Here is a 21,616-nt window from a genome sequence, read left to right as displayed (position 1 = left end):
GAATCTTAGACTAGGCTACAGTAGTGACACCTAACATACCTAGACTTATTGCCAGAACCAAAACTCAACTTTACAAGGGATATATGCTAAAATCCTAATATAAGCAGTAAAGAATGATTGCCTTTTTAGAGTAATATTGCCTCCGAATAATATGTATACCTACCATAGATGAAGAAGTGTTTGGTGTAAGTAGAAATATTAGAAAGGTGGAAGTACAATCTAGTAAGTTCACAACTAATATATATTTTTTTTTAAAATTTCAGGTGGTCCGGGGAGCGTTGTGATGTCCCCTCACCCCGGCAGCGGACAGAGTGACGGTCGCAACAGTAATATGCATGCACCAAATTACCCTCCTGGTGCCCCACCGCACATGACCACTGGACCACCTCCAGGACCTCATGGCTACCCTAGCAAAATGGGCCACATGCCACCTGGTGCCCCTCCTGGTCCTCCTTTTGGTCAGGGAGGGTACCAAGGTGGCCATCAGTATCCTCCAGTAAGACCCCAAGGACCAATGATGCAGCCCTATCCACAAAATTTTCCTCCTGGAGGTCCACAGGGACCTCAGGGCCCTCAAGGGCCTCAAGGTCCCCCCACCTCCATGCCTGCCACCCATCAGTACCCACCACGACCCCCACACAACAACCATGTTCCTCCTAACCAACCATACGGGTATGCTCCTTATGGGACGCAAGGTTGGGGAGGACAGGGCATGAATCAGGGTCCTCCAGGTCCTGGAATGCCTAGCACTATGATGCCAGCGGGTCCAGGGATGCCGGGGAAGTCGGGCTCTGTACAGATGCCAAGTCAGGCTGGTCAACCTGGGGCTAGTAATGTCACTGGGCCAAGAGCCCACACCCCTCCACATGCGCCACACTACCTGAAACAGCACATTCAACACAAAATAGGGGGCTATGGGAGTCCTCAGATGTACCCAAATGGTCCTGGAATGGCAGGGATGCCAAATAGCAGAGAAAGCCCCCAAAATAATATGCCACCTCCAACTTCAACACCACAGCCCCTTACCCCATCCAGCACACCTTTAGATACTAGTGATCATGCAGGGAGTACTAATGCCAGTCTCAACAATAGTAACCCTCCTTCTATTGGACCAGATGGTAACCCAGTTGTTGATGAAGCTTCACAACAATCCACTGTATCAAACACCTCAGCTGGTAAGGGAATGAAGGTTCACTTTGGTAGTGTTAGCTGTGTGGAAGGAGTTGACAGGAGATTGTTTGTTCATGTATTAGTGTAGTTAAAAGTGAATTGCTTGCATAACTAATAAGTAATTTGTAACAGCATTTGAAAAGGAATTGTTAGTATAGTCAACTGAACAGATTTTTGTGGTTCAGTGAACAAAGTATATTGCTGCAAAAAGTATTTTTGTTCATGAAACTTACCTGTCAGATATATATATAGCTGTATTTTTCCGAATCCGACAGAAATTTAAACACTTACGACACACGCAGTGGGAGTCAGGTGGTTAGTACCCATTCCCGCCGCTGGGAGGCGGGTATCAGGAATCATTCCCATTTTCTATTCATAATTTTTCTGTCGCCGGTGCTGGAAACACCTGTTTGCAGCACCTCCGTCCAGATTTTGGAAACTTACTAGCTACTTGAGTATCCCTTTTGGTTTTTCTTTGGTATCTGAATTGGATCGGTGGCTTGGCACACGTTGACTTTGGTTTGATTTGAATTTGGTATTGATTTTTCTTTGATCAAGATGTCAGGGTCTAGTTCTGCTAGCGCTAGATTTTGTTCCATGTCTGAATGTAGAGGTAGGCTACTGAAAGCTTCAGTAGACCCACATTCTGTTTGTAAAGTTTGCAGGGGGAATGAATGTACGTTTGAAAGTCGTTGTAAGGAGTGTGAAAGACTAACAGAGTCGGAATGGAAGGCGTATGAAACCTATCTTAAGAAACTTGAGCGAGATAGGTTAAGGAGGTCTTCCTCCAGGAGTGTTTCAGGTAGGCAAGATTTAAATTATTCTCCTGCTAACCCTCCTTCTGTAGATTATGCTCCTACCCCTGTAGTGTTGCCTCCGGCCCCTGAGACAGTGTCGGTAGAAGGTAATACATTATCGCTAATTCTTGAATCGATTCGTAACTTAGAATCAAAAGTGTTAGCTCTGGAGAGCAAAAGTGAAGAGAAGTGCAGTGAAAGTGCCCCTTGTGTAGTGGAGGGTGCGTCAGATCGGCCTCATTCCGCCTCTAGACTAGACCTCTGCTTGACTCCCAGATTACGGGGAGAGAGCATGTCGAAAGTCGAAGGAGGGTTACGAGGAACCCCCACCGATCTGGCGTGCCTTCGGCAGCTTCTGACGAACATACCCAGACTGCCAAGGAGCGTGCGCGTGCACGTCTTCTCAAGGAGTGCTTTTCTTCTTCTGAAGCTTCCTCCCCGCGCAAGGGGTGGAGCTCTCATACCGCATCACGTCCGCTGAAAAGGACGGCTCGCGTTCGGGACGCTTCACGTCCAAGTTGTTCTCCGGAACTTTGCTCGTCGCCTGATAGTGCGTTTGCTGCTTTTCCTCCGCAGAAGAAGCGTAAGGATTATTCGGAGGCGGAATCTTCCCTAGATGTTTCTTTCGAGCGCCGCAGTCGCTCTAAGGTGCGTGAAGCGGCGGTTCCTGGGAGTAGCAAGAAGGCGTCCCCTCGCCACTCTCCTGCTCACAGGATCAGCCCCTCCCCAGAAAAGGAGGCTTCACCTACAAGCAAGATTCTCCAGTCTCTTCAGCAGCAACTTCGAGATGTTTTTCCTTCAAGAGAGACTGTTCCACGTCGCCGTAAGAAGGATGACAATCTTCCTGTGAAGAGGTCGAGGCGTTCTCCTCTCCCTCTCTCCTCGCTCGTCTCTCTCTCCGTTTGAGTCTCCCTCTAGAGTTCGTTCTGCTCCCCAGCAACTTTCTAGAGGAGGCGAGAAATTAGTTTCTCGCTCTCGTGAAGCGGTTGTTTCCGCTGCTACGAAACTTGTGGATAAGAAGCGAGTTTCTTTAGATGCTGAGCGCGCTTCTGTGAAAGTCAAACGCGCTTTAGTGGACGCCGAACGTGACTCGGTGCGAAGTTTCGCGAGCGCCAGTGGACGCTCAGAGAGTTTTAGTGGACGCTCGGCGTGCACCAGTGGACGCTCGGCGCGCATCAGTGGACGCTCGGCGCGCACCAGTGGACGCTCAGCGCGCACAAGTGGACGCCAGGTGTACACCTGCGGCGTTTGAGCGCGCTTCTGTCGGCGCCAGTAGATTGGCTTCGGACGCCAAACGCGCGCCTACGGACGTCAGTTTTCCACTTCCGCAAGCACAAGCGGAGGCGGGAACTCTTCCTGTTCGCCGTTCTTTCTCTTTTGAGAAAGCTCGGGACTCTTCTTTACTTCCTCCGACTTCTCCAGTGTCTGAAGAGGAAGTTAGTGACGCTTTCGTCGAAGTGGACGAAGAACAGCAGTTGGCTCCAGTTTCGACGGACTACAAGGTTTTGACTCGTTTACTTCAGTCAGTCTTTGCAGACACTTTCCAACCTGAAGCTCCACGTACTCCTCCCTCTCAGTTTTCGTCTTCCAAAGCTGCTAAGATCTCGGGCTTTGTGAGAATGAAGAAGTCGCTTTCTACGAAGCAAGCTTTTAGAAAGGTCCATGATTGGATGGAAAAGAGGAAAGCTTCGGGCAAGACCTCTTTCGCTTTACCACCTTCAAGACTCGGTGGCAAAGCTGGTATGTGGTATGAGACGGGAGAAAACGTCGGAGTCAAGCTTCCAGCCTCAGCTCAAGGAGACTTTGGTAGCATTGTAGATGCCACCAGAAGATCTTTTTTGTCTTCCTCGAAGGTCTCGTGGACACATAGCGAGTTAGACTTTCACCTTAAAGGCCTCTTCAGGACACTAGAGGTCTTTAATTTTCTTGACTGGTGCCTGGGAGTATTGGATGCCAGGTCCAGGAGTTCTGATTCCATCAGTCTGGGGGAGCTGTCCAGTGTATTGTCTTGCATGGACAAGGCCGTCAGGGATGGTTCTGAGGAATGGCTGCTCATTTCAGCACGGGACTGCTTAAGAAGAGAGCACTTTTTTTGCAATTTTTACTGCAAAGTCGGTCTCACCAGCGCAAAAAGCGGATCTTCTTTTCGCTCCTTTCTCAGAACATCTCTTCCCCCAGTCTATGGTAAAGGACATAGCTGCTAGTCTCCAGGAGAAAGCAACTCAAGACCTTCTGGCACAGTCTTCTAGGAAGCCTGCTACTTCTTCGTCTTCTGGGTCCTCTGCTTTGAAGAAGTCGAAGCCCTTTCGATCCGCTTCTTCCTCGAAGCCAGCCCCTCGAGGAAGAGGCTCTTTCAGAGGCAAGACTCCCGCTCCTTCCAAGAGCAAGAAGTGAGAGGGAAGTCCTTCAGACACCGGTAGGAGCCAGGCTTCTACATTTCGCGGAAGCTTGGGAAGAGAGAGGTGCCGACGCTTGGTCTCTGGACATCGTCAAGAAGGGGTACAGAATTCCTTTCCTGATGTTACCCCCGCTGTCTTCGACACCAAAGGATTTGTCTCCGTCGTATCAGGGAGAAAAGCAGAAAGTGCTTCACGATCTACTAGATCAAATGATCGAGAAGCAGGCAGTGGAACAGGTCTTCGACCGGAGTTCTCCGGGGTTTTACAACCGTCTGTTCCTAGTGCCGAAGCATGTCAGGGGGGTGGCGCCCCGTTCTGGATGTCAGCAGTCTAAATCGCTTCGTTACCAAGCAGAAGTTCAAGATGGAGACACCTCAATCCGTGCTTGCAGCTTTAAGACCGGGGGATTGGATGGTCTCGTTAGACCTTCAGGACGCATACTTTCACGTCCCCATCCATCCCCGATCAAGGAAATACCTGCGGTTTGTCCTGAAAGGGAAGATTTTCCAATTCAGGGCACTCTGCTTCGGTCTCAGCACGGCGCCGATGGTGTTCACCGTTCTTATGAAGAACGTTGCGAGGTGCCTCCATCTTGCGGAAATAAGGATCTCTCTCTACCTAGACGACTGGCTTATTCGAGCCTCATCGCAAGACAGGTGTCTGAAGGACCTTCACACGACTCTGTCGTTAGCGAAGTCCCTGGGACTTCTGGTGAATCTCGAGAAGTCGCATCTGACTCCTTCTCAATCCTTAGTCTATCTGGGGATTCAGATGGACTCAGTGGCTTTTCGGGCTTTTCCGTCCCAGGGGCGACAACTTCAATGCCTGGACAAAGTGTCGGCCTTTCTAGGGAAGGAAACATGCTCGGTGAGGGAATGGATGAGTCTGCTGGGACCATTTCCTCACTGGAGAAGTTTGTTTCTCTGGGAAGGTTGCACCTCCGACCACTTCAGTTCTTCCTCTCAAGCAATTGGTCACGCAAACAGGATCTAGAAGAGGTCTTGTTTTTGACGGAAGAAGTGAAAAAGCACCTCAAATGGTGGTTGGATCCAAAGAAGCTTGCGGAAGGACTTTCGCTCAAGCTTCGGAACCCCGACCTAGTGTTGTTCTCCGACGCGTCCTCCACGGGTTGGGGAGCAACACTGGGAGGGAGAGAAGTGTCAGGCACCTGGAGAGGGGAACAGGTGTCCTGGCACATCAACCTAAAAGAACTATCAGCGGTTTACCTCGCTCTAAGGTTCTTCGAGGAGGAAGTCTCCAGCAAAGTGGTTCAGATAAACTCGGACAACACCACAGCCTTGGCATACCTCAGGAAACAGGGGGGAACTCACTCTCATTCTCTGTTCGTCATCGCGAGGAATATCCTGATTTGGGCGAAGTCGCAAAACGTCACGATTCTGACAAGGTTTGTGTCAGGCGTGGAAAACGTGCGAGCGGACCTTCTCAGTCGGCAAGGACAGCTTCTGCCGACGGAATGGACCCTTCATCAGGAAGTATGCCAGGCGCTATGGAAGCTGTGGGGACGTCCTCATGTGGACGTTTTCGCAACTTCCCGAACGAAGAGACTTCCGCTGTATTGCTCCCCAGTTCTGGACCCGGGAGCAGTGGCAGTAGACGCCCTACTGTGGAATTGGTCGGGACTAGACATTTACGCTTTTCCCCCATTCAAAATCCTCGGGGAAGTAATGAGGAAGTTCGCTGCATCAGAAGGAGCGAGAATGACCCTCATCGCCCCCTTCTGGCCAGCAGCCGACTGGTTCACGGAGGTGATGTCCTTCCTAGTAGACTTTCCGAGGACTCTGCCCCTAAGGAAAGATCTACTCAGACAGCCCCACTTCGAGAGGTACCACAAAAACCTCCCCGCTCTGAGTCTGACTGCGTTCAGACTATCAAGAAGTTGGCCAGAGCGAGGGGTTTTTCAAGACCTGTGGCAACGGCGATTGCCACCGCAAGGAGGCCCTCCTCAATCGCAGTTTACCAATCAAAGTGGGCTGTCTTTAGAAGTTGGTGCAGAAGGAAGGGCATTTCCTCCACCTCAACCTCTGTGAGCCAGATAGCAGATTTCCTTCTTCACCTTAGGAAAGAAGCGAAACTAGCCGTTCCCACGATTAAAGGCTACAGAAGCGTGCTTTCTGTGGTCTTCAGACATAGAGGACTCGACTTAGCGAATGATAGAGACATTCATGATCTCATTAGATCATTTGAGACTGTGAAAGTTCTCCAACCTAAAGTACCATCGTGGAACTTAGACGTGGTACTGAAGTTTCTCATGTCGAGTCAATTTGAACCGCTCCATTTAGCCTCGCTTAGGAATCTTACTAAGAAGACCATTTTCCTAACCGCTCTGGCGACGGCGAAGAGGGTTAGCGAAATTCAAGTCATAAGCAAGCATATTGGGTTCAAGGATCATAGTGCAGTTTGTTCCTTAAGTCCTACGTTCTTAGCAAAGAACGAGAACCCTTCCAACCCTTGGCCGAGAACGTTCGAGATCAAGGGGTTTGTCGGAGCTAGTGGGACCTGAAGCTGAGAGAGTCCTGTGTCCTGTCAGGGCTCTCAAGTTTTATTTGCAGAGAACCAGAGCATGCAGAGGTTTCTTCGGAGAACTTGTGGTGCTCTGAAAAAACCAGATCTTCCGATGTCGAAGAATGCAGCTGGCGTTCTTCTTAAGAAGTACGGTTAAGGAAGCCCATGAAAAGTGTAGTGAAAGTGACATGGAGCTTCTGAAAGTGAAAGCCCACGAGTTGAGGGCTATTGCTACTTCGGTGGCTTTTCACAAAAATATGGCAATCAAAGACATTTTGGGGTCGCCACTTATTGGCGAAGCAATTCGGTGTTCGCTTCACACTACCTGCGGGAGGTGAAAGAAGCAACATACGAAAATTGTTACTCGCTCGGACCATACGTCGCTTGCAGACACTGTTTTGGGGGCAGGAGGTAGCGCTCATCCTATCCTTTAATGGTTTAGGGGAGTTTTTAACTTGTGTTATGGTTGTGGGGTTGACCGCCTGCGGCGGATCTCCCTTCCATTAGCTTAGTCTATGTGGGATACTTTTGGTAGGCTACGCCAGGTGGCGGTTTGGTTTTTACTTCGTTGCCCTCATTTGTATGGTCAATGGTCTAGTCACGTCGTGGTCTCGCCCTCTGTTGACAGATCATCTGGAGTGCCACGCCAGCTATATAGGTCTCTACCTCGCTGGCAACTCTAGTAGCACAAGCAGACTTACGCGGCAGTAACCACGAAGTCAGCTATGCTAACAGGTAAGGAATCAAGATATCAATTATCTGCATATATATGTTTCCTAAAATCTTCTATTCTGTCTACTCCCACCACCAGAAGGTGGGATCAGCTATATATATAATCTGACAGGTAAGTTTCATGAACAAAAATGATATTGTAATGATACAATTAAGTTTGTTCATACTTACCTGGCAGATATATATAATCAAGTACCCACCCACCTCCCCTCAGGAGACAGTGGAAATAAAAAATTATGAATAGAAAATGGGAATGATTCCTGATACCCGCCTCCCAGCGGCGGGAATGGGTACTAACCACCTGACTCCCACTGCGTGTGTCGTAAGTGTTTAAATTTCTGTCGGATTCGGAAAAATACAGCTATATATATATCTGCCAGGTAAGTATGAACAAACTTAATTGTATCATTACAATATCATTTTTGAAGGTTTTGATTATTTGAAAGTGATTATAATTGATTTGATTGTTTATGCATCACAACATCTTTAATGGGAAAAAATCAAATGTTTTTGTCTTTGCATCAACAAAGATTTTGATTGTTACCAACGTAAGTTTCTGGTATTTTGTTATTGCATTTTAAATGTATTGAAATTTTCAGCATCTGGTGAAGATAGGTCGGGCACACCTAAACCTCATAAAGATGGTCCTTTGGGGGGTCCTGGGATGCCAGGGGGTATGCCTGGTAGTGGTCAACATCCACCTTCCCATCCACCTACCCCTATCAACTCAGCTCCATCACCAGGTGCTGCTTCTATGACATCCCAGCAAGATGAGTTTGAAAACATGAACTCCCCTGGCTGGCCAAGAAGTCCAAGCACTCAGACGGTAGGCCTAATATTTTGAGGTGTTCCTTGAGGTGGATTGAAGGTTGCCCATCAGGCACAGTTTATGTGTTTTGTAAATAGATCTTTTGTTGTTTTTATATGAAAGTATATATAGTATAGTATGATTTAAGTTTGCCATCTCATTTAAAGTCAGGTCTGGGTGAATAAGAAGCATTCTACATCAGTTCTTGCATAAATGGTTTGAAATTCATATTCTAATAGATTTCTTTAGGGGTATTATTTCCCAAATTAGTACTTACTAGAATACGTATGGAAGTTGTATATTGCATTCAAATAAATGGGCCCTCATTGATTTGACACTAAATTGATTTCTTCAGTATTTTGTTATTAGGTAAATAGATTTTGGATGAATTCTTTTTTTCAGTGAATAAGAACATTCATGAGTTTCTTAATTATTACTCTACAACGTTCCATGTTTAGTCATTTAAGAAGGCTGAAGGCGGCACAGGTGCCACCTTAATGTTTTTGTTTGTTGGTTAGGTAAGGTTCATCATAGACTAAAGAAAATTTAATTGTGAATAAGATGGAAACTTAGGTTTTCCAAAATAGTCTGGTTTTGAGTGAAAGCTGTTATACTTGGTAGTTTTTGTAATTGCTTTCATTACAAAAATTTTATATAGGGTTTTTGATTGCATTCATTACAGTTTATGAAATGGGCTGATATAATCATGGGCATACTTTATGGGAAGTAAAGCTGAATTTGTTTATTCCAAAAGTGAACCTTTTAAAATAGTTACCGTTTACTGGAAAGTTTGGTTGTGTACTCGAGATTGTTAACCGTGGAAAGATGTTGAGACAGTACAAAACTGATCCACCTTTTGTAAGTTATCTTCCATCCCATATCCAGAATATGGTTTATGGGTCAAGTTTTTCCACAGAAATTAGATTATTTTAAAAAGACATACTTGAAGATGGATAGGCATACTAAATGTGGGCCTAGATGTTTAGAATATGTTCAGATTACTAATATTTTGAGTTTGAAATGCACTGAGATCTTCATTATTTTTAAGTTTTATAAGAAAGGTTAATATTTTAAATTTTCATATTGATTACTCTATTTACTTTCTCTAGTTCCAAATTTATCAGGATATTTTAATATAATTTTGTAATGTTTTGGGTTTTATGGTAAGCGTACATTTAAAGTTTATTAGAAATCTAGTAAATTTTATGTTTTGTGTCTTGTTACATCTCCGTCCCTGAGTGTATTGATTGTAACCTGCTATATGTAGCAAATTCCAAAGCAGTTTTAGATGAATCTTGAAAATATTTGGCTCCAGAAATTTGCCTTGAAATGGGTGCAAATGCTGATACTGTAATGGAATTGGTTTAGATCAATTGGTTTAGATTGATCTAGGAAGACATTTTGCTTTATTATAATTAAATGTAGAGTGAGTAACTTTTTACTGTATAGCAGATTTTCAAGTACCTTACATAGGAATACAGTAATTACAGCTTGAGTGTTTTATATGTAAAAACAACAAAATATTCAAATACTAAGTATGGAAGGTGTTTGCAGAGCATTTCTGGGATTCATTCATTAGAAGATGTGTGTGCTTTTATCACTGGATTTTTGAAGTTTTCCTATCTGAATTCATGATGGGTGTATATTTTTATTCAATTGTTTTGTAGTGTCCCAAAATTGGTATAGGAAATGTTCATCACTACATGGTTTGTTAGCACTTGAGGCCTGGGAATTTAAAAGCATTTGTGCTGAAATTTAAATGTATAAGAAAGGTCAAAGCTTGCCTGCTTCTTTGCTCAGCAGTAAATACTAAAGTGCCAACTCTTTTGGGGAATTTGGCCAAACAAATGACCATCATTTATGGTGGGGTTATGGGATAAATTATAGCACAATATTTGTAATGTCTTGAAGTAATAGTCTGATGTGCATCATTGATTATCTGTGGTACTTAAATAGGTAAGTTTTGTACATAAAAGAATGTCTTAAACTGATAAATTTGAACCCTTCCAAATGTTTTTATATTGTTCTTTGTGCTGTCTAGTTGAACTATTAAAGGTCTCATTTCTCGTATTTGCATTGGTAAAATACTTTTATTATTAGTTATTCTCAGCAGTGCTTCTGTTGTCACAGCAGATTTCTTAGCAATCTTGTATTGATTTTAAGATTAATCAAGGCATTAGAAGCTATGTTGAGGATTTTAAGAGTTGTTCAAAGGATCATTAGTACAGGAAGTTTTAATTTTTTCAGTGTCGGATTTGAGATAATGTTTGTGCCCTTCCCATGTAGGTATGGTAGGAGAAGTAGTATAGGAAATTGGAAAGGTTTTATTAACTTTTTTTTATTCATGTATGTATTATATTATTTTGGGAAAATAAACTGTTCAGTCCAGCCCTGCTATTAGTAGTATTGTAATTGCTGAGTTGAACTGCCTTGTAATGAGGATAATAATAATAATAAACAAGTGTAGTTAATGAAATTAAATTATGTTGAATTGTTAGAAAGGTGTGGTTGTAAGCTTGACCAGGTTAAATTACTTTGCAGGCTGCTATCTTTTAACCAAATTTACATCTGATGGTTGCAGAAATAGATAAGAAAAACATGTATACATAGCTTTAGATGCCTTAGGAATCCAGAATTTGAGTGTTTTAATGTTAGTATATTGTCTGAGAGTATAAGAGGACATTTTTTTTTTTTTTTTTTTTTTTTTTTTTTTTTTTTTTTTGTAAATAGTAAAAGGAAAATCTGAGGGTATATGTCTGCATTAATCAAGATTTTATGGCAAGTTTCATTTCACTCATGCAGAAAGGATTTCTATCAACAGATAATCTTGATGAAGAGAATATATTTTTTAGAGTGGAATTTATTTTTCTTTATTGGGTAGGGTGGCATACTCCAAATCCAGCCTGCTCTTTCAGGGATTGAGAATTTGACTTTTGACAGGCATAGAATTACAGTGAATCTGCGAGGCTTGTTAGTAGGGTGGGGTCTGGAATTTGTACGGTCAGTCATGCTTCACAAGCAGTTAACCCTGCATGTACATGTTGTTGCCCATTATACATTATAAATCAAGTGGCACCAGTACAGCTGGTGAAACTAAAAGTAGGAAAACTAGTTTTTGGTGAACATCGTAATGCAATCTGTATAAGAAGGGACAAAACTGTGGAAAGTTCTTTTTGTTACGTGAATATTGGATCCCTAATAGTTGAATGTTTTGTTTTAGTTTGAGAATATTGGATCCTCAGCTTATAAATTTTGCAATGTTAACAAAATAGGGGGGTACCATAAAATAATTAAAAAAAAATTAATGAAACTCTTTAGAAGGTTGCAATAATTGTGAGTTAATGTCCTTTTCTGGCTAATCAATATGAAAAACTAAATTTTATCTAGTAGAGATGTGTTTTTGGAACTTATGTGAAGTTTCTGTGATTTTATTATTTTTGAAATGACTAAAGATGAAATTTCAGTGCATTAATTTTGCTGAAGTTACTGGTATTTTAAGAAGTTTATGTTATCTTATGATATAAGTATGAAAGTGTGTTTTGTTTTGGCACAGGGTTTTATGTCCTGTTCCTGATGTATTATAAAATTTTGTAGGTGTCCTGTCTCTTCTGTACTGTTAAGGAATATGATCTTATAAAAGTTGAAGGAATTCACTCATTCACAAACCACTGCTCATGCATGAATAACACGCCAAGTCACCAGACTCATTTTTAGCTGTCTGAACGAGCCCATTGCACCAGCATAGTATTAAGTAATATTGAAATGTTAATTGCTCAGAATCATTTGAAAGGCTGTTTTCATTATCACTGTTGGTATGTCATGTATTTTGCCATTAGATGGATGAAGAGGTAGTCATTCAAGAAACAATTTCAAGAATATTGTGATATCTTGCTGTTTCAGGAATTCATAATTTAACTGCATAAAATTCATATATTATTGAGCGAGTAAGCAAAGTTTACTTTAAAGCATTGAATATTTTTGCCCATGCTCAGTTGAATGGTGTACTCTTATCTATGGAGTACTTGTTGAAATTAATTGAATTCAATAAGCTCTCCCTAACAATGTTTTAAAGTTGACCATTGAATGAGTGGATTCAGTTGTAAAAATATATAACTCCTATGTAAATTCCCTGTGAACCCTTTTCTTCAATCCTGTCCCCAACTGAGCCTCTTCAGCCATATGTATCGTAATCCACACCAGTAGATCTGTTCTCAGTCTTGCACTTCATTGGCCCTCCTTACCCCTCTTGGATATGAATTTGCCCTTCTAAAGTTACTGCAGTACAGCATTTGTCCTTTTGTAGGAAAGTAAAAATTGTTTATCCTAGAGTAGCTGAACTTTTTTTTTTTTTCATCTAGTTTTATGAAGTAAAGCTGTAGACTGCTTTGTTTTTCTGTCACATGTCCTCTGAGAGGGGTCAGAGAAGGTATTTTTTTTATTAAGAGATGTGTGAGGATTTAATTTTAACATGATTTGGTGCTGTTCAAGAAATCAGATATGTTCAAAGATTGCCTGTTTTTGAAGTGACTATGGGCCTATGTTAGTGTATCCATCATGATAATGAGTATAAAATTTTTCAGTGTTATTTATTTGTTGATTTTTGGAATTCCAGGCATGGTAGAATCAGTAGTGTGCTCAAAATAGTCTTGTAAATGAGTAGTAACGAGTGAAGATAGCATTGTGGAAAGGAATATTGACCCCTTTGCTACAAGTTATTTAACCAAGTTGTTGGATTTAACTTCAGGCCTACCAGATGTCATTTTAATCATTTTTTTTCAAACTTTACAAGGAAGGAAGTACTTGAGGCTCACTCGTCCCTTCCAAGTAAAGGGCTTACTCCCATTATTTATTATTGTTTTTAATATATTACTATGGATATGATTAACCTTTTGATGTGCTGAAGGACCTGACTGGATGCAGCAATTGCAATGGTAAATCTCAATGCGTGATGACATTTTTCAGGTGTATGCTAACAGTCAACCACCCCCACCCCCAGACATCTACAGACCATCCAAGGTTAATATCAAGGTGTTACACCCAACCCACTCTTTATTGAATTACTACCTAACTGTTGCCAGCCTGATTATTATTATATTACCCCCCCACTCCCTGGCAGATATTTTCCCTCCTCCCCTAACCAGACATGACTAGCTGCTTGGTTGACGCTTGTCATCCTGCCCCTCTCTAGTCTGTGCTGTCTTACTGCCTAACTAAATCTTTTCTATTATGCTTTTATAAGTAGATTTCTACAATTATTTCCTAATAGCCTTTGAGGTAAGAAAACTTATTTCTGCTAACACTGACATCAAAGTTTTAAAGCATCTTTGAGGATGTCTTAAAATACTCTCTACCACTACTACTACTACCACTACCACCACCATTACCATCCCCTTGTATACTGTATTTTAGAAAAAAGTACTAAGGTAACTTCTGAAAAATATCCTTTTAGACTAGTGGGGGCAGAAGCAAAGCCAGATTAGTCCCTGGCAGTAACTTAAATTGCTTGATGAAGCTTAACAAAAAGCCCTGGTAGGCAGCATGGAAAGCATGGCACTAGAAGTAGTGTTGCTGAATTAGAGCTCATCGCAGCAGTAGTAGTTAGATTAACTGCTGGCTTAGCACTGAATTATTTATTCTGTGGTGCTGGCTGCTTTCTGGTTATTCTTGCATCACTGGTAGCTTTGTAGATAAGGCTGTGACGGAGGTGATAAAATGTTTTGTTTTATTGAAATTTAGAGTGGGAAATATAACATTAGACTTTAGAATTTTCATTTGGTGGGGGAAGATGGTATGCTAATAGAAAAACTCTTGAAGTAATTATGAGTACTGTAATTTTATCACAACAATTAGATATCACAGATTTTCAAAAGCTACCTAGTGCTCTTACATACCAAGAACTCCTCAAAGGAATTGTAACTGCACCACTAGTTTTTGTTCACCTGTGATTAAGCCTGCGTAGCTTGTAGCTAATATAGTCTTGTTTGATGCAGAGGCTTCTTAATTTAGCAAAACATGCTTAGGACATGGTTTTAACTTGAATGTTATGTCGTATGGTATAATCAAAACAATATTCAACTTTTTAAGTTGTTATAGTTTGTAAAGTATTGTAAGATGGGAATGAAGTTACGGTGAAAAGAAATGACAACAGTATAAATTACAGCATTTTATTGTGGAATGAAAGCTTGATATTTTTCACTAACTAATCTTCATTACCTTCACATCATTGTTAGTGACATGCATCCATATTCTTTTAAGAATAATTTTTACATTGCAAATTGAAGCTTTTTTTGAATGCAAGTATTATTGAATGCATTTACCAGAATGTTCAGATTTGTATTATGATAACTCACCACAGACATAAGTAGTTCTAAAAAAATTTACTGTAGTGTTCACTGAAATTTAATTGAAACCATTCTGTAACAGTCTCTTTCCAGTCGTGTTCTCAAAGCCTCCCAATTTGCCTTTCCCTTCAGCCTAGATTATGAAATAATGAAGTATATTTAGTTAGACTGGTAGATTATTCATGGCATTGTTCCCCTCCCCTGTTGTGGGAAGACTCCTAGAAGTTTGCTCTAAACATTTTTGTGAAAGCCTTTCCTTTTCGTGTAGTTTGGATGCATACGTAATGAATTAATGCCACTGTTTGTGTCAAACTGTAACCTAAGGATTTGTAATGAAGATTTAAATCGCGAGAGAAAGAATAGTTAATGATCTGAGTTCTTGTTAACAGATGTTTTTCACATTTAAATATACATGCGTTTGGTAAAAGTATATAAGTGTTTAATGAATTTTTTAATGCTATGAGTTACAGATACTGAATGTTTTGCTTTGCCTTTCCGTTAACATCACAACAGAGATTATGAAAAAATATTTTTAGTTTGCTTTTCTGAGGAGTTTGAGAAGGAAAAAATTAGTACGTACTTTCTTTTCTTTTACCTTGCTTAACCTGCAAGGAAAAATTTTATTTAGTCCTATTATTTGCCTCTGTATTTCAGCCGGGGGAAAACATAGCAAGACTGTATGAGATGTCAGATTCCCCAGAGAGGAGGGCATGGTTGGACAAATTATTGTCATTTATGGATGATAATAAAACACCAATAACTGCATGTCCAACCATATCAAAGAACCCACTCGACTTGTATGCGCTTTATCTTCATGTTCGAGAACGAGGAGGATTTGTTGAGGTATGCAGCTTTGAAAGTTAAATGTTGGTAGATGTATTTTTCTACGGTACAGGCAGTCCCCTGTTAATGGTGGGGGGTGGGGTTCCATTCTTGGGGGTGGTGCCGATAAGCGAAAACCGCCATGAACAGTTAATGGCGCATCTTTTGGTTATGTAACGGTGCCATAACTATATTATCAATAACTGGACCTCGGCCAGTTATGATGCCGTAAATCGCCGATTTTATGGCGCTAGACACGTGCCATGAAACCATATCACCAAATTCTGAGTCCGCCGATAACCGAGGACTGCCTGTAGTATCAGAATTATATCGGAAGTTATATAATTTTATTTTCCTGCCCGTGTGATTTAAGGGTGGCTCGGTTAGTTAGTTCCACATATATAAATTAGAGTTGGTATTGTAGATTATTCCTTATGAAACAAAATATTCATATCTGTAGACTTGTGAAGGTTCATTCTTTGTGGGTGTTTCTATACTGTAGTAAGTTCTTTTGGCTCCCCCCCTTTATTTTTTTAACTTCATGATTAACAGCAATGCCTAATATTTTAAATAGGTTACCAAGAACAAGCACTGGAAAGATGTGGCAGCAGTTATGGGCATTGGAGCATCATCCAGTGGCTCGTACACATTACGGAAGCATTACATGAAGCACATCTTGGCTTATGAGTGTAAATTTGATCGTGGAGGCATTGATCCTTTACCTATTATAAATCAGATTGAAGCTGCAGCCAAAAAGAAAACAACGAAAACCATATCTGTACCATCACCTGGTAAGTGGACTTACTCTTATTTTAATTAGTTGCTTCATTGGTGGGCAATTGTAGTTTATGATAGGTTATTTTGCTTCAGGAGATCAGTGATCCTGGTATTTGTGAATTCTACTATTTTTAGTTTTCAATAGATTTTTATTCCATGGGTTTTTGCAATTTTATAAAACTTCTCAACCAACCTTATCTTTCAGGGTCTTCAAATTCTCAGGACTCCTTTCCACCAGCTGGATCCAACAGTAGTTCTATGGATGGATTCTCAAATGGGCCACATGTACCTGGTGGTCCAGGGGTACCTGGACCTTATCCTCAGTATCCCCCATCATCAGAGTTTGGTAGTCATATGCCACAACGCCCGTCTACGCAATCAACTTCTGGTATGTTAGTGGAGTATTCCATATGTGATGTATACTGAATTAAGACCAGTATTTCCCCTTTTGAAAATTCAATTGAAAATTTCATTTAAATGAGGCTTATGTTCATTATTTAAGGGGGAAATTCTGATAACTTGCTAAACCTTGTTAAATGTTCTAAGTAAATCCTTGTTCCTTAAATGTTACCCTTTTATTTTTTTAAGTTTGTTAAGATTAAAAATTTATGATGTCTTTGGGTCTGGGAGTACACAAGGTAGCCGCGTAAGGTACTTCACACATAGCCATGGTTTATTGGGAGGGGGAAAAATGCTTGATTGCTTGTTTATAATCTTGACTTCACTTAATATAGGCAACCTGTGACAGATAGGTACAATTTGATAAGGTACTCAACTTACATCATGGTTTTTCTTTAGGTAATGGGCTAGAGGTTTGCTTTTGCTTGTTATATCCTTCAGCTTTTGGATATCCCATTTATTTTTGTTAGCGTGTCTGTTTTCCCTGTTGGTTAGTGCTCCAGCTTTAAGAAGTGTTAGTTGTTGGTATTATGTAACTATCCAACACCTAATTAGCTGAATGAATATTAGTAGTAAGGCACTGAAGAGTTGACTCTTTATTAGTCATCAGAACGAGTGCCCTCAACCCCTCCCCCTTTGTTTTTTTTTTTATTTTTTTATTTTTATTTTTTTGGCTTGAGCTGAAATTTTTATTTTGACAAGAGCAACTAGTTCTTGTGAGGCTTGAAATGGTTTTGTGGCTGCAATTACATTATAGGGGGACTCTTCTTGGCTTACTACTCTTAATTTGAGTATAATTTGTGCTATTGATGGGAGGGAAAGCATTGTGCTAATTTGAATAAGCGCATTCATTTTAAAATGCTGGTTTGGGATGTTGTCTGATCCTGGATGGCTGTTTTAAGATCATAACTTGTACCAGGTCCAGGTCAGGTAGGCAGCCCAAATTTGCTCATAGAATATTATGCCTTAGTTGTATCTTATGTAATAGGCTTTTTATAGAGATTGCAAGTTGTTTTGTTTTCTTTGCAAATTCCTTGAAAGGTGGTTAGTTTTGTGCTTAATACTTTCCCCCGGCAAGCCCGATACTGATGGTTAGTAACCTTGTGCCTCACAGGTCCAGTAGGCAACGGGGAAAACGTGAACGTGTCTAACCCATTTGATGATCAGTGTCAGTACTCACGAACTTACCATAACTCGTATTCTCGTACTCAGGGTAAGGGCCGTAGTGTCGGGTGTGCTCTATCTTTTTCTAACCCCTTGCTTCTTTCAATCCTAATTGTATTTGGCGATTGTGATCTCGACCAAAGAGTTATTTGGACACTTGCTTTGTGCTTTACTTTACAGTGTTGGTAGATGATTGCTGGACAAGCAATATCTCAAATTGTAAAGTATTTCCATTAGGGAATCATAATCAGTTTTATTCTACTACTAGTTTTAAAAAAATGTAAAATATTGTGTTTGTACCTGTTCGAAATTTACACTGAAGTTTTTTACATTAAAGATATTCTCTTTCAACCAGAGGTGTCCATTTAATCTCCATATTGGATTAGCACAAAGTAAAGTAAATTGTTTCTTTACATGTTCTCTTTAGTCTTTGAGTTTCCTTAATTGTTTTTAGACTTTATTTATAGATGAGTTATCAGTTTTCACAAATGCATGATCATTCCCTTGTTTTGTTTTATTAGAGAAAGGTGAAACAGGTGAACGTGTTGGAAGAAAAAACTGCCTAATGAAAGTTTTAACTGTTTAATGATAGAATTTGGAGGATAATGTATTGGGTGACATTTATGATTTTCAAGGAAAGTTGAAGCAAGGAGCATCTGTTCTTGGTGGATAAATAACAGAAAATATGACAATGCCAGTGTCATGAATAGGCATATGTGTAAGGTGATATTTTGAGAGAGTTCATATTTTTAGGTCCCTAGTTTTTTTTATTTATTTATTTTTTTTTTTGGGAGTGGGCACAATCACTTTTATTCTAACCTTTGGCATTTTTAGTCATAGGTATATCTGTTAGGGAAGTTTCATTTTTATTGATATGAAATGACAAGAGCTGGTCATTTTTAAGTCTTATAATTGTATGTAATTAGGGCTAGGTTGGTCTTTATAGTAATGCTTGATGATGAGAATTTTTGAGTCTTCAGTTGGTGCATTTACGGGATTTTTTAAAATTTGTTTATTTAACCTAGACTTTTCAAAATGATTGATATTTTAGAAATTGTCAAGAGAATGGGAAAACTGCCAATGAAATCACAAAGTTGGTATGAGTATGGCTAGTTTTCAATGAAAGGGTTTGGGTAGGATAGTCCAGTGTAGTTGACTCAGTCATGATTAGATGATTGTGTTAGAATGTTTTATATAATGTGTATCATCACCAAGGTGGCTGAGCTCTGAATGAACTAAGTTAGAATTACCTGAGGTTTGGTATTTGATGACCAGATATACACTTTATTTACATTGTGTTAATATCAGAAACTGAAGAGGTTGTTTTAGGGACTGCCTTGAGGGGACTATTTTAAAATTAGTAAACTAAGAAGTTCGCAAGTGTGCATTTAGTTAAAATTTTGTAGAATGATCAGGTTCAAGGTTGTTTTTAGGGGATGGCTATTTAACAATAAATAATTATGAAAGGGGGTTTGGGAATTTTCAATATTTGAAAAGGAATAAATATAACAGGTTTAAGTTTGCATTATAGTTGAAAATGAGCTGAAAGTCAGGTTGTTCTTCATTGAAAGTTATGAGAAACTGAAATTACACTATGTCAGGAGGGTCTCTAGGACTATTTTGGGGTGTTAGCCATTGTTAAAAGTGATAATGTGAAGGATTCTGGATCTCATGGACAAATAAAAAATTAATAACTTTAATTAAATAAAAAGAAAATAGTATTGAAAATATGATTTATTTTATCTGGAATTGCCAACATTCTAGATGTGAAATTTCATTGTTCTTGGTTTTGAAGACAACCAGATTTGAACTGAAACTGAAAGGGGAAATTATCAGTCACAGTAAGATTTCTTTATTTTCTTTATGTTTATTTAGAAAATGGAATGACTTATATTGTTTTGCTTTGAGATTTTATTTAGTTTTTATGATAAGTATAAATATTTCTTCTGAGTGAATTGTATATTGTATTTCTCTTATTTTTATACTTAGTTTTTATGTAAGACTCGAGGAAAAGATATAATGAAACATTCCAGACTTAGTTACTTTTTGATATTGCATTTTCTGGCATATGCTTGGCATTTCAAGCTTTTTCCTTTTAACTTTATTTGAACATCTTGAGGCATGTGTGTAAAGAACTTCCATTTAAACCATTCAGTTCATTTGCTTCTTATTTTGGCCAGTGAAGAATTTAGCGTCGTCCTCGCCAAGTCTCTTAGGTAGGATAAGTCTTGGGTGAAGCTATCTGTGAAGCACGATTATTTGCCAACAGGTTATCAGGGATACCAGGGGGGTCAGTATCACGGCTACCAGGGTATGCAAGGGGGCTACGGCCAGGGGGGTTACCATAACTCTGGCTACCCCCCAGATGGTCGGCCGTATCAACCGCCAGGACCCCCAAATCATCAGGGGAGCTACCAGGGAGGATACCAGCAGCCAGGGAGCTACCAACGACCGGGATTTGCACCAGGGCAGCAAGGGTTTCAACCAGACCAGTACCCGGTATGGACTATACCTTTCTTTGCTCTCGACTCACTAACCTTTAGCTTGGAATCCTCATTATTACTGTCCTCTTTATTTTTGTTTTCCTACAAAAAAAATTCAGTATAGATATACATTAACAAATTTTATTCTGTAATGTTTTTAACCTATAGGTGGAATACATACTTAAAATTCTCTCTCTCTCTCTCTCTCTCTCTCTCTCAACCTATAGTGTATTCTCTCTCAACCTATAGTGGAATACATACTTAAAATTCTCTCTCTCTCTCTCTCTCTCTCTCTCTCTCTCTCTCTCTCGCTCTCTTCTCCATCTCTCTCCATCTCCTCTCTCTCTCTCTCTCTCTCTCTCTCTCTCTCTCTCTCACAACCTATAGTTCTCTCTCTCTCTCTCTCTCTCTCTCTCTCTCGAGAATTTGGAAGAACTTGTATATTTTTTACCCATAGATGCTTGCTTTAATCATCTTTTGAAGCCTGTCCCTCCCCTTTACATGTATGAATAACATTATTATTTTAGGTACTGTACCTTGTATTAATTACTTGAGACTGACTCATAGTTATGTTGAGTACATAAACTGCATTCACACCTTCTTTGGGTAATTTGGTTGTTTATCAAAAGGCTCTAGTTGATGTGTGAACAAATTAACTTGAAAGTTAATGCAAGTGCTGTGTCAATGCAGTTTACGCTTGCTTTGTACCCAGCTTCAGTCGTGGCACATTTGATGTTCCAAGCTGTCGGCGCACTACATAATTTTAGAAAATTTCAATTTGAATTATTTCAAGTAGAATAATATTGAAACGCCAGTTGCTATAAAGAAATGGGACATTGAAAGTGTCATCGACTCATGATTTTTTATTAATAATGTTTTTCTGAATTGTATCCAAATTAATGGAATCATGTAGATCTAATTATTTGTTTTTCGTTTTTGCTTTCAGTATTAGCTTGTATGCTATAATAAACCTATCCTCTTTTACATATTTTGACAAATTCAGTAGTGGAGGTGAATTTTTCTTCAAACTTTTAAAAGTTAAGCTCTTGCTTAGGAAGGTGTAAAAGTTTCACTATTCTAAAATTTTATGTTACAGCTTATTTTGTAGGCTGAAGATTTTATATCGGGTAATGGTTAGATTTTTTAGGATATTCTTAGAGTGCAAATTATTAGAGTAATTAACTCAATATGCACAATTTAT

The 21,616-nt window shown here is 40.0% G+C and overlaps 1 protein-coding gene across 10 annotated transcripts in view; it reads left to right on the top strand.

Moving 5' to 3' along the window:
- LOC135200767 (trithorax group protein osa-like) overlaps nt 1-21,616 on the top strand; it is a 103,110-nt gene that overhangs the window by 54,559 nt on the left and 26,935 nt on the right. For 7 of the 10 annotated variants that reach the window (XM_064229402.1, XM_064229404.1, XM_064229401.1 and 4 more), the window contains exons 3-10: nt 264-1,175; nt 8,221-8,447; nt 13,392-13,445; nt 15,425-15,613; nt 16,167-16,383; nt 16,575-16,757; nt 17,883-17,981; nt 20,202-20,431. In XM_064229402.1, the coding sequence (XP_064085472.1) occupies nt 264-1,175; nt 8,221-8,447; nt 13,392-13,445; nt 15,425-15,613; nt 16,167-16,383; nt 16,575-16,757; nt 17,883-17,981; nt 20,202-20,431 (2,111 nt within the window). The remainder of the gene's footprint in view (nt 1-263; nt 1,176-8,220; nt 8,448-13,391; nt 13,446-15,424; nt 15,614-16,166; nt 16,384-16,574; nt 16,758-17,882; nt 17,982-20,201; nt 20,432-21,616) is intronic. The other 3 variants (XM_064229403.1, XM_064229407.1, XM_064229405.1) reach the window with 3 other exon arrangements.

This window comes from Macrobrachium nipponense, chromosome 27 (assembly GCF_015104395.2).
Source record: "Macrobrachium nipponense isolate FS-2020 chromosome 27, ASM1510439v2, whole genome shotgun sequence".
In the NCBI taxonomy this organism is placed as follows: Eukaryota; Metazoa; Arthropoda; class Malacostraca; order Decapoda; family Palaemonidae; genus Macrobrachium; species Macrobrachium nipponense.
The sequence above is the reverse complement of the archived record's forward strand: the minus strand, read 5'-3'. Positions and strand labels throughout refer to the sequence as shown.